This window comes from Thermothelomyces heterothallicus (assembly GCF_042370625.1).
Source record: "Thermothelomyces heterothallicus CBS 202.75 unplaced genomic scaffold P884_scaffold_7, whole genome shotgun sequence".
NCBI classification, from domain to species: domain Eukaryota; kingdom Fungi; phylum Ascomycota; class Sordariomycetes; order Sordariales; family Chaetomiaceae; genus Thermothelomyces; species Thermothelomyces heterothallicus.
In genome coordinates this window covers 435,455-447,744 of record NW_027192568.1, presented here as the reverse complement: position 1 = coordinate 447,744, position 12,290 = coordinate 435,455, and the positions used below count along the sequence as shown (strand labels likewise).

General features: G+C 56.8%; 6 protein-coding genes across 6 annotated transcripts; 3 read left to right on the top strand and 3 right to left on the bottom strand.

Moving 5' to 3' along the window:
• Positions 1–299: 299 nt before the first annotated feature.
• On the top strand, positions 300–1,526 carry P884DRAFT_196749 (histidine kinase-like ATPase; the record flags this gene model as incomplete). Its single annotated transcript, XM_069438001.1, has 1 exon — positions 300–1,526. The coding sequence occupies one exon, from the start codon at positions 300–302 to the stop codon at positions 1,524–1,526; it is 1,227 nt and encodes a 408-aa protein (XP_069298796.1).
• Positions 1,527–2,397: 871 nt separating this feature from the next.
• On the top strand, positions 2,398–3,305 carry P884DRAFT_257817 (uncharacterized protein). Its single transcript, XM_069441186.1, has one exon. The coding sequence runs from the start codon at positions 2,504–2,506 to the stop codon at positions 2,819–2,821; it is 318 nt and encodes a 105-aa protein (XP_069298795.1). The 5' UTR covers positions 2,398–2,503; the 3' UTR covers positions 2,822–3,305.
• A 1,388-nt stretch (positions 3,306–4,693) lies between these two features.
• P884DRAFT_197181 (uncharacterized protein) lies at positions 4,694–8,110 on the top strand (the record flags this gene model as incomplete). Its single annotated transcript, XM_069438044.1, has 2 exons — positions 4,694–5,127; positions 5,254–8,110. 2 exons carry the CDS (start codon positions 4,694–4,696, stop codon positions 8,108–8,110), a joined length of 3,291 nt encoding a protein of 1,096 aa, XP_069298794.1.
• A 35-nt stretch (positions 8,111–8,145) lies between these two features.
• P884DRAFT_118809 (uncharacterized protein) lies at positions 8,146–8,966 on the bottom strand. Its single transcript, XM_069437133.1, has one exon. The coding sequence runs from the start codon at positions 8,669–8,671 to the stop codon at positions 8,180–8,182; it is 492 nt and encodes a 163-aa protein (XP_069298793.1). The 5' UTR covers positions 8,672–8,966; the 3' UTR covers positions 8,146–8,179.
• P884DRAFT_276518 (uncharacterized protein) lies at positions 8,773–9,716 on the bottom strand (the record flags this gene model as incomplete). The annotated part of the gene is made up of 3 exons (XM_069442965.1): positions 8,773–8,960; positions 9,053–9,369; positions 9,457–9,716. The coding sequence occupies 3 exons, from the start codon at positions 9,714–9,716 to the stop codon at positions 8,773–8,775; spliced, it is 765 nt and encodes a 254-aa protein (XP_069298792.1).
• A 534-nt stretch (positions 9,717–10,250) lies between these two features.
• Positions 10,251–11,664, bottom strand: P884DRAFT_118830 (uncharacterized protein). The gene is made up of 2 exons (XM_069437134.1): positions 11,446–11,664; positions 10,251–11,364 (listed from the first exon to the last, which is right to left on the bottom strand). The coding sequence occupies exon 2, from the start codon at positions 11,361–11,363 to the stop codon at positions 10,410–10,412; it is 954 nt and encodes a 317-aa protein (XP_069298791.1). The 5' UTR covers position 11,364; positions 11,446–11,664; the 3' UTR covers positions 10,251–10,409.
• Positions 11,665–12,290: the final 626 nt, after the last annotated feature.

Below are 12,290 nucleotides of genomic sequence, written 5' to 3'. Positions count from 1 at the left end.
AGACTTGCAGAGTGATGCCTGGATGACGTGACTAGGAAAGGTACTAGATTGCTTCCTCTTCTATCTGCCCCTGCTGCCTTACGCCTACCAAGCACGAGTCTTTCTCTTCCTGGGGTTTGCTAAGCGTCTACCATTGAGTACCTCGGGATAATCACTCAAACCCCTTCGGGTCGCCCTGCTGCCGTGGTGGTCACAAAACATAATGCTATCTCACCTACCCCCCACACCTCCCACGTTTTCACGGCATACTTTGTTCCATTCGTCGTGCTATTATCTTTTTAAGTCCAGTACCTCACGAGATGCCGATATTACCTTTAACGCAAAGCACTGCCAGACGTCTAGGCTCGACTCTGGCCATCACCAGCCCGGTGCTCTTGCTTAAGGAGCTCTTGGACAATGCAATTGACGCAGACGCAACTTCTATGGATGTTCTGGTAGCGCCTAACACAGTCGACAGAATCGAAGTCAGAGATAACGGCCACGGTATCAGCCCCGAAGATTTTGATGGCCTCGGCCGCCCCGGCCACACAAGCAAGCTCAGGTTCTTGGAAGAACTTGACACGCTAGGAGGAAGAACGCTGGGATTTCGGGGTGTTGCGTTGGCGAGCATTAACGCTTTAGCGGAAGTTTCTATAACGACTAGAGTGGCGACGGAACATGTTGCAACAGTCATATCCCTCGCGAAGGGAGGAGGCGTTGCCACTCGGCGCCACGCTGCCTCACCCGTCGGTACCGTCGTCCGTGTGACGAGCTTGTTCTCGAATCTACCCGTTAGGCAGCGTGCCGCCCTCAAAGATGCACAGAAGAGTTTGGACAGAATGAGGGATCTTCTGCGAGCCTATGCGCTTACGAGACCATCCATCAGGTTGCGGTTCACTGTTTTGCAAAACCCTGGCCTATCATGGTCCTACGCCCCGGCCGTCAACGGGGGTGTCAAAGAAGCTGCGCTGCAGCTGTTCGGAATGGACTTAGCGTCTCAGTGCACGTTTCTAACGTTCCCAGGCGAACATTCCGAGAGAGACGATGGCTATTCGAACTTCCAGGATGACACTGAATGTTCATCTAGGCAAGAAGGAGGCGCAATATTTGAAGCTCTCTTGCCTGGAGCTACAGCCGATCCACTAAAGGTTTCTAAAGGAGCGTTTGTCTCTGTGGACGGACGACCGATCTCGACAGCGCTAGGGACGGCAAAAAAACTCGTTTACGTTTTCAGAAGGTGCATCGAGGACCATTTTGCCACTACTGCCTCGAGGAATCCGCCCAGAGACCCCTTCATAACGTTGAACATTCGGTGTCCGCCGGGAGCCTACGATGTAAACATCGAACCGTCAAAGGAGGACGTCATCTTCAAGGAGGAGGATAGGATCCTTGGCCAACTCGAGTCGTTCCTATCACGAATATACCCTCCCTCTGCCCCCCATGGCTCAAAACAATCCGCTAGGGCCGACGTCAGACCAAGTGCTAATGCAGGTGCCGAGCGAAGTTCAGAGGGTTCCCTCCGAAGCCTGGCGCCACAGGTACGGTGACATTCATGCACACCCCACCAGCCTCTTACTGACATCCAAAGACTGCGACCCAGACATGGGAAGTTGACATGTCTGCGGGACTCGACGGAGAGAGCGAAAGTGACGTCGATAGCTACGGCAATGATGGCTCACAATGCACGCAACGGCGAGTTCAGGACGACGCGGACAAGGAACCCCTTGAGTCGCCTTCGAAGGAGGGTCTAAATCCGTGGTCTATCGCAAAACTCGCGAGAACAAAAAGAAAGAGTGAACTGACGATCGAAGGAGTTGTGCAAGGAAACCATCACAGAGCTCACACTGAAATTCCAGGGGGCGGTTCCATGAACTCAACTGACGTTGTTTCACAGTCAACCACGCAAGGGGAGATCTCAGGGACAATACTGGAATCCGCACCTGGTCCTGAAATTAATAGGCTTGAGCATCCAGCATCTCAGGGTCGGCGTCTACAGGACGGATCCGGGCACAAACGTCGATCTCCGCCTGATTGTTCGGGGACCCTATCAAGCCACCGTCGCCGCCCTCGCCACAGTTACGGGCTTCGAAGCCCACCGGCCTCTTCTCCACACGAGTCGGACTACAACCTGGCTGGTTTGAGGGAGCTTCCCGGTCTACACCACGCAACAGGATCGAGTCGTTCGGCACAGAACCGAATAGCGTCTGGCAAAGGCAACAGCCGGCAAAGGCACCGTGACCGACCAAGCGCCAATCCCGACGAGCGATTTTCTGAGCCGACTCGGCCAAGAAAATGGAAGAATGGGCCAGCACCCCTTCGACAGGCAGAGCGTAAAGAAGAGGTTCCCATGGCAGGGCAGGTTGTCACGGGTAACCTTGGGCGGGCGATGACGGTTCGACGGGCACAGCAGCCTCGCCGGCCCCTAACAGACAGTGCCTCAGGCGTCGGTGGACACGCAACGAATATCCATTCTAGAGCAAGATTCGACGGAGACATAGCACAGCCAACTATCTTAACAGATAACATGATATCACAGCCCACCCAACTGCAGCGTCTTGGAATGAATGATACCGAGAAGAAGAGAAACAAGCGGTTGGAGACAGAGCAGCTACCTCTTGAGACGATCCCTCGGTATCAGGAGACTTGCACCCTGTCACTGACGGTAAAGGTTGATGCCCGTGGCCTGGCGCAGCTGGTCGCTGTGGCGTCTCAATATGACGCTTGGTTGGTTGACGGAGAGTTGAGGGGCGCCTTTCAGTATGGAGGCATTCCTCAGGTCACGGCCAGATTGATCGACAATCTGCTGGCGCGAGTCGGCCAAGGAGGATCTGTAACGGCCTGAAGAGAAACGGCCATGCCGCTGTGGCGGCGATAGCACCATTAAGTCTGCTGATGGCGGAGTGGGAAGATGTTCAGGCTGTCACCGGCGTGCTTACCATGTTTGGTCTGTGCAGGAGTCATTGCGCACAGCTTCGTAACATGCATCGCCAGTGGAGATCGCTACCCACCTAGTTGCAGATATCTTACATCGTCCGGTGGGCCGAATCGCGGGCACGGGGGACGGGGAAGTCTAAGGTGCAGCGACAGACACGAGGAGATGGGACTGAAGAAATAGGAGAACCTGGCCGAGTGAAGGTTTAAGCGGTACCAGCATCTTCCGGTTTGCCGCTGCCACTGTGTGTGCGTCGGGATGGGCATGCATTAGTGTAGTTCATGTTGAGGATGTTCTTGCATGAGGTTTCCGAGTATGCGTGTCCGCCCGTATTTGCACCATGAGAAGGGTGTGGCGGGTTTCGAATTCGCGAGCGGCCCCAATCCGGGAAATGCTTGGTCCAATTCCTTGGCCAAGCCGTCGCCTTAGCACTCGTATTATGCAAAACATCGGCAACAGCCTGCCAACTCAACTACTAGATAGCTATGAATCAACGATGAAAGCTGTACTGTACATACCGCCAACATCCTCCCAAAAGTCAGAAGAAACTAGGAGCGAGATCAAATAGTAAATAGTAAAGCTCCCCAACTGGGGACAGTACCCAGAGCAATGTTCTTACCGTCGACCCCGGAGCAACTGGAGACAAGCGCATCTAGTTAAAAGAGAAAGGCTTCTGCCCCGATTTTGAGGTTGTTTGGATTCGATTGTCCCTGCTCGGCTTCAATCAAGACCCTGACGTTCTCGTGGAATTGGTGACGGTAGCTTAGTTCGCTGTGGGTGGATGGTCAAGGGGTAAGACGTCCACCCAAGAGTTACTGGGCTGTGTTCGTCTATTCCTCGTGTTGGGGGTGGTGGAATGGAGCTGCTACACCACGCTAGTGTAGAGGATGGGGAGGCTTAGATGGTGCTTCCTAAAACTTCGTTACTGCCGTCTCCACTTTATCTGGCTGGTAGCGGACGTCATCGCTGACTTGGCGTCGCCTGTCACCCTTTCCAGGTCTCAGCCCCAGCAGAGCGCCATGGGTCACTGACGGGCTGAGGGCGCCGCAGCCAACCCGCGCCCAACCAGATTGAAGTGGGCCGCCGTTGATCAACAAGCCGGCGCTGTGATGCATTGTGGACCTCGCCCAGACCACGCCCCAAAATCATCCCATCCAACACCATCCAACGTTCGCGAAGCCCTTCTTGCTGTATCTTTTTTCTTCTTCTCTTTTTTCTTCGTTTTTAACGAGCTGTGGACGCCCTTCAGAGTACGCGACAAACAGTAGCGCTCGCTTCGGTCTGTTGTTGGCCGGGTTATTGAGCCCTACTTTGCTTCGCCAGCCGAGTTGACAAAGAGGCGTTGCAGGCCGGGGAGCTTCGACCAAGATGCACAGCTAGTCGGCTGCTAACGCCTGCCGTCGTCGCTCCATCCACCCTTTCCGCCCGGGCTTCTCTGGAGAGTGCACTGTCGCCTACAGGCCGCGCCGCCCGACCTTTGAGTCAGCCGGTCGTCGACGCACTTGGCAATCTACGGCCTCGATTTAAATCATGCCAACAGTTGATGCTTTCGGCCCGTTGATCCCCGAGTCCGAGCCCGAGCCCTATGGTGCTCGCCATAGCGACCGTCGCCGTGGGCATCGGCGATGCTCCGGCCATGCATCTTGCCAGCCGCACCACTCGTTCTCCGTAGCCAGCCGGACTGGATCACTGGCTGGTCTTTCATTCGACGGTACCGGCGGGCGGCAGCGTTCTGGCTTTCATCTGCCCCGGCCGTCCTCCCTCGCCGCCCTCGGTTCGCTGATGTTCTTGCCTAGCGTCTTGCTTCGCCCTGCCGCAGCAGCAACCGTTCCCTTCGAGAATTGCCTGCCCGAGTCCTACGTCCAACATGTGCCTACGCCTCTGCAATGGGTTCCCGAGTGGGTTGACGCCTCGTTTGAAGCGACGGGTCCCAAACACACACTCCGTGTGACCATGTGGGGGAACGTGACGGGCTCCTTCACCAATGTCGCGCTACCGCCGCCCGACAGCCCGTACTGGAAGGACCCCAGCAAGACCGACGGCAAAATCGTGGATGAGCCAGAGCCGGACGTGCCACATCCCAAACTCACGACGCTACATAGCAAGGTCCAGGTCCTGACATACGAGCCATGGAGTGAGAACACCAACTTTTGCAACACGTCGCTGGTGAATGCTTCGTGTCCGCTGGCGCCGGTTTTTGTCGAAGCCAACTCGAGGTAGGTTCCCGGTCGCTGTCGTCTTGCACCGTCTTTGGTTCGACCAACTCGGGCAATCCCCTCCCCTCTGCTTTTCAAGATGCTGACCATTGGCGATTCCCCCCCCCCCCCCCCCAAAACCCCCAGTGCTCTTCCGGACATTCTGCCATCTCTGCCATCCGTGACAATGAGCAACGACTTCTACTCGTCGTACGCCTTTACCTCTTTGACGGCGACTTTCATCATCATATATGGAGACTCGAAAGGCACCAACATCGGATGTGTTTCTGCTGCGGTCACTCCCGAACTGGGAAACCTCGCATGGCTGCTCAGGTTCCTGCCTCTGCTCGTCCTGCTGTTTGTGGGCGCGGCCACCGTCTTCGCCGGTATTTTCAGCCCGTGGGGAGCCGCCGATATCTTCCACTGGAGCTCCAACTACGGCCGTGATCCCGATCTCCTTCGCCTCGTCACGCCTGGCTTCGGCGACTGCCTGCAGTACATCCAGTTCGTCGTCCTCACTGGGGGTCTTACTTTGAACTACCCGGGTTTCTACCAACCCATTGTCAGCCGGGGTTCTTGGGCTGCCCTGATGTTCAACCAGAGCCTCGTGAGCAAGGAACCGGGGTGGATCAGCGTCCGAGACGGCATATATGTTACGGATGGCAAGTATGGCCTGCAGAAGCTTGCCCAGCTGGTTGGGATGAGCAGGGTGGACGATGTCTGGGCGGGCATGATGGTGTGGCTCCTCGTCATCATTGCCAGCATGATAGTCCTTGTCCAGGCCGGCTTCTTTGGTCACTGGCTGTATCGCTTTGTGATGAAGATCCCAGAGGAGGATCTCCGTTCCAAGAACATCCCCTTCACTCTTGGGAACGTCATCAGGATAGTCTTCAACTATTTCCTGCTACCCATTGTAGCATTGTCGACTTTTCAGCTGGTCGTCGCCAGCGGCTCGCCGGCCTACGCGGTCGCCCTCGCCGCCCTCACCCTGATCCTCATCATCGGCTTTGCAGCTTGGCTGCTCTACCTCATCGCAACCACGAAACCGAGGGCGTTCTTGTTCGACGACCTTCCGACGCTTCTTCTTTACGGACCTCTCTACAACACATACTCGGACGAAGCTGCCGCCTTCACGCTGATACCGGTCCTACTCACCTTTGTCCGCGGCATCGCCATTGGCGCCGTGCAGCCCGCAGGAGTTGCCCAAGTGGTCCTCCTTGCTATCTGTGAGGTGATTCAGATCTTGACGCTCCACGCTTTCAGACCGTTTCACTCGCCCACGTCCATGAACGCCTACCACACGCTCTTCTCTGCGCTTCGCCTCATAACCGTTCTCTTGATGGTTGCTTTCGTTCCCTCTCTTGGGGTAACTGACGGGCCAAAGGGTTGGATCGGTTATGCAATTCTCGTCACCCACGCCGGCGTACTCGTACTTGGTTTCCTGCTCAACGCCGTGCAGACCATAGTTGAGGTGCTCGCCCGACTGCTCGGAGCCGGCGGTGACGACATCCGTGGGCAGACTAGGGGTGCTTTGTCCAAGATCTTTGGCATGCGCCAGCTGTCGCGGCGCATGTCTCGTCGTCGGGAGAATGGCCCGTCCAGGAATAGCCAGCTGTCTACTTCCGCGATGCTTGATGCCGATGAGGTATCTAAAAATGGATACATCATGCCAGGCGGTCGTCTTCGGAGCGAATCGGCCGGAAGTATTGGGATGTTGATGCATCGTCGCCAGAGAAGCTCGTCTGTTCTAGACACCCTGAGCCTCGATACCCCAGCTCGCAATCTTGACAGCGGGGCAAGTTCCTTCACCCCAACGACACCGGGCGAGACAAGTACATTCTCATACTTGCCTTCGCCCAAGCAAGCCCTTCGCCACCACGGCGCCTTTGGTATGCAGACGCCAGACCCTTATTATCGACCCCCGAGGCAGCGGCGCCAGACCATGGAGACGTCATCTTCGCCGTCGCCGAACGCTGCCGGGCCATTGAGAAATAGTGAGCTGTCCCAGAAACGCCTTAGCCAGGCCTGGTCCGGCGCCGCTGAAAATCCAGCGGAAGCCGGTGCTTCGATTTCTAGGGATGCTACTCCCGCTCCCTACACGGTTCCTTTCGCTCCAAGAGCCGATTATTCGACTCGTGAGGTCGATTTCTATTACGGTGTCAGGGGCGAGCGGTTGAACTCGGACGCGCCGAACCGTAAACTGAGGACCGGCCCTGCTGACCCAACCAAGCCGGTAACCTCACCGGCCGGCTGGTTCTGGGGCATGTTTGGCAAAAAGAGGAAAGACAAGGGGAAAGGATTCGAGGTGGTTAGGAGCTCACGAATGCCGCCAGCCATGCGAGTTGCGGGCAGCGACTTCGACGACGATCCTCCCCCAGAAGGGATACCAGTCGCCATGGGCGTGTTGCGGAACGGTCCGATTGAGTCAGACGAGGAAGACGAAGGGCGGGAGGCGCAGAGGCGCGGGAACGGGAGCGCCCGCATCTCTCGGGTAACATCACCAGAGAGAGAACCACTCAACAGCGGGAGGCGGTCTCGGGACGATAGCTTGGACGGACTCGGCGCCTCAGACGCACCGCCAGCCTCTGCCTTGTCTAGGAATGGTTCCCCAGAAAAGGGCGCCGATGATACCGTTGAAGCGCTACTCACCGAAGTGGAAAGCGACCTGCGGGTTCCCGAGGTTCCTCGGAAGAGCTCGAAGCGGAATTCGTGGACTCAGTCGCAGTCTAGGGAGTCGCATCCCAAACAACCCGAGCCAGATCAACAGGCAAATCTTTCTCCATCTGCGGCAACGCCATCCCGGTTACCGTTCGAACGGACGAGCTCGCAAAAGACGGGCTCGTCAGCAGGACTCACAGACGATTTCGTCCAGGTGGACTTGCAAGACTCTAACAGCGGGACGCCTGCAGGCTACGGCTTCGTGAATCAGGGAAGTGCAAACAGGGTTGACCATCAGGTCGACCTCCTTGGAAGTTCAGCTGAGGTGGTGGACGAGAGACGATAGGCCCATCTTTCCCCCTCTTCATGAATAATCCCCGCTGTGAAAACCGATTTCCATACTTGATCTCTCAGCTCATATGTTTACCTCTCGCTCAAGCATGCCAAAAGTGTTGGTTGGAGGATCTGTCGATATATCCCCGGATGGGCCTCTTTTTTTACTCTCCCTTTTCATGATTCGGCATTGGATATCCATGAGTACTAAGCGGGGGCGCACAAAAGGGGATTTTGTTTTTTTACGGGCGGTGATTGAAATGGTCCTAATTGTAGACTGGCCCAGTAACAGATAATAATGCTGTGTGTATGTAATCAGGAGCCCAAAATAGGATTCAGTGGGGTAAACTCGGATTTTGAAATGGATAATCAACAAAACATTAAGGACATGAAAGTAGCTGGTGACGGGGCAGTAGCCATGTGAACAACATCTGTCAACAAATGGCGCAAAACAAAGCAGAGACAACAAAGTGAAGCAGAGTGGGTATTTGATCATGTATTCATGACTTCGTGAAAGCAATATCGAATGGGTATGATGGAGGCGGAATGCAAACAAGACGTTTGCCAGTCTCATCCGCCAGTTCTATGAAGATCAAACCAGAGAGCCTTCAAAGAACCGGGTCGAAGCGCAAAACGAGCCCGTCAAACCTCCCATGTTAACTGCGGAATGGCCTTTCACAGGATACCTAGGCCTGCAACACCAGCCGCAAAGACACCGACCACTCCGGCACAGGCTGCCGCCGTCGGCCTCGTGGCAGGGTTGTCCGTGCCCGTGCCGAAGTAGAAACCATCGGCGGCGGTGCCAGACCTGGTGCACATGCTGGGTTGTAGACTACCGCATGCCGCGCTGGATAAGCTGCTGCCTATACAACAGGCCGAGTAAGCTCCTTGCGGGCCAGCAATGGGTTACTGAAATCGGGTGGGAAGCGGGAGGGCCGGGGAATGCGGTCCTTACAGATGCTGGTAGCGGCTGCGGCATCTACGCTGATCCCCGCGGCCGCGGTCACCGTCGTCCCGCCACCGCCCGGGACGACGACGGTAACGGCGTAGCCGCCATCTCCGGAACCGCCCACCAGAGCCAGCTGCGAGGTACAGGCTGCGTAGTTGGAACTGCATTGCATGACGGCCGCCGAGCAATGGCCCGGGTTGGCAAAGGAAGTGGCAACATAGGGGAAGGAGAAGAACTCGTTCGGGACGTAGGATACGGCCGTGGTGGCGCCGGCCGGGTCTGGGGTCACGAAACTTGCTGGTGCGGTGCCTGTACACACAGCACTGGATAGAAGCGGAGCGGAGCGAGTCAAGCAGTCAGTGTGCTGCTGCTCCGTTTGGTGGTTCGAGGCACGCCCTAACGAGACTTACTTGGTAGGACAACAGGCCGGTTCATTGTTGGCATCGAGGGCGCATCTTTGGCCGTTCTGGCAGCAGGTGCCGTCGAAAGCCGGACCCTGGTCGGCGCAGCTGAAGAAGTTGGCAAGACATGATTGCTGACGTCGCGCGATGGCAGCTGCTGTCTCGACGGGCTGGAAGGGCTGCATGCTCGCGCAGGTTGCCGATGCCCATGCAAGCACCAGAAGCAGGCCGCCCAGACTTCGGGCATGAGACCGTCCTTCGATGCTCATTCTGAAATCTGACCACTGGACCAACTCCGGTTGGAAACGGCCGGTAACGGGGCCCTGAGGCCAATCACGCAGGAGGACGAACGGAACGGCGCCCAACGATTCCAGGAACAAGATGGTCGCCTGACTGGTTGGACAGACGCTTGTGCCTCAAAGCCGCATTGTTCCTAGCAAATATATAGGTATGTACAGGAAGCAGGTGTGCCCGAGTGCGACCTTCGTGATCCTGACACTTCTCGCGAATGCCATACAAAAAGAACGTGAGCGGCGGGTTCCTAGGGCAGGGCGGTGTGGCAGCCGCGAGCCGAGATTGTACCGTACAACACAGCGCTGCGAGAGGCTTGGCTTTCCAGGTGATGGAAGCTCGGAGATATAGCATGGACCAACCACAGGCCTACAAAAGCGGTTGAGTGATGTCATGGCGCCGCTGCCACAGCAACCCAGGCGCTGGAGACCCCGGTTCGCTGGCCGTCCAGCGGGGTAAAAATGCAACACCGCGCTGTCGAGCGGGGCAGCCAGGCGTGCCTGGTCGCGATCCCAGCACTAAAAATCCCACGCAAACACGTGGGAAAACATGGGACTCCAAGCGGCATGGAAACGGCCGCTGTGCAGGTCTCGGGCCGAGTCCACTCGCCGCCTCATCGCCGACAGACTCTGAAGCGGCAAGGCAGCGCATATCTTGACTTGTTCCGCTGTTTATGGCTCGCGAAGATGACCGAGGATGGCCCGCAGCCTCAGTAACGCAGTTGGTACGGGGGGCTTCTCCCCAGGCTTCACCTCCTCCATCCGCCGGATCTCGGTGCGGGCCTCGTCAACAAGCGCGCTCAAATCGCCCCAGACCTCGTCCTGGTAGCTTGTCAGCACACGGGACCACTGGCTTATCCACGTTTGCCAGGCCTCGTCCGGGGCAACGGTGCCCAGGTGCGCCGAAAGTTGGCCGTCTGGCTCGATGCCGGGTGCGGATATCGTAGGCGTCCGAAGGTACTCTGGGATGAAGTTGAGAACGTTATCCCACGCAATGGGAGATGAGTTGCCGGAATCTGCTCCATCCCCGAACAGCGCCTGGCGCAGTGCCGATAAATCGCTCGCTGACGGGGACTCGTCGACATGCTCAAATACACTGTCAAAGTCGCCGTCACGAGACAGCAAGGCGACGACATCGGCGCCGTCTCTCGCCTCTTGATCTGCAACTGACAGTGGAACCGAATCCATGGGCCTAGTGACTTGCGCCGCAGCTGCACGAGGAACAGCCGACTGCCAGGCCTCTTCCAGGCCGCCTGGCTCCGAAAGCATTGGTGCGCTTCCGCTGTCTAGGAAGGCAGCAAACGATGCCTCCTCCTGAGCAATGTGCTCCTGTACCTGCCCGGTTCTCATGCTCGCGCCGCCCGGGCCGTTTGGTCGCAGCCGAACGGAGCTCTCGCCTACCCTCGCGAAGGCTTCCCCGACTCGCGATGAGTCCCCCTTCTCGGCGTCGGGCCCTCCTCCTAGCGGTCCCGACAGCAAAAGTGACGCCGCTGACTGCGCCATTCGAGAAAGTGACGGGCCGGAAGCTGTTGGCTCGGCCGGAACATGGCTGGAAGCCTCGTCATGGTCCGCTGCGGTAGCCTTTCCTTTTCCCTTGAAATCGTTTTTCGCGGCCTCGCCCCCCATCCTGACCAGCGGTTGTCATCAGCTGTAGGCACGGCTCGGCACTGGTCACAGCCAGTGAGAGACGGGACAGGGCTTCACAAACTGTAGATTTTGGTTAGCCGTCAATGAGCGAATCCACGTCGCCAGCCGATGAGTTGCATGTGATGCGGCACGATCCGGTTGGGAGATTGAGCATTGCTGCCCGGTGTCGGTTCCCAACAAGGCCGTCGGCGGGTGGTTTCTCAAACCCTTGATTCAGGATCTCTTCCGTATCTTGATGTTTCAAGGCGTCTCTCTATGGCTGAGGTAGTCCGCAAGCTGTTGCAGGCAGTGAAGGTTGCCTGTTGGTTGTTTGCGAAGAAGTTTGGGGCAGGTGAAGAACTGGCAGGTACAAGAATCGCCTCTGTTCATGTCCTTGCTAGCTTCCCTCGGTTATAGGGAAGGCATGCTCCACATCTGACCGCGGGGACAGCACCTACTTGTTGTGCTCCAGAGGGTGGTAACCGGGATTGTATGTCTCCAGTGTAGGTGCCTGACCTCCTCTATGTATATAAGATACATACCCAATGCTGGAATCGCGCTGATTGTAGCTGAGCAGTGGCTCTAAGGAAGCACAGTGATACCTTAGGTAGTGTCTTTGTAAAATATCTGCGTTGAGTGAACGTTGGGGTACGTATAGTGTACGTGCATGTATGTACCGATATACATAGGCACATACTTAGGTAGCTCTTCAGCGAAGCACAGACTGGCTTATCGATGCCCGCCTTGGTGGGCTCTGCGGTGGGCTGGTGGCCGGTGCTTTTGGGGGGTCTCCATTCGGCCCCAAAGCAGTTTGGCCGATTCGGGCAGTGCACCGTCAAAGTCATTGCGCCAACGCTTGCTCCCGTCATTTCAAGATCAACCTGCTTCTAACAACGTTCGTGCCCTTCCGCATACACCAAACATCGA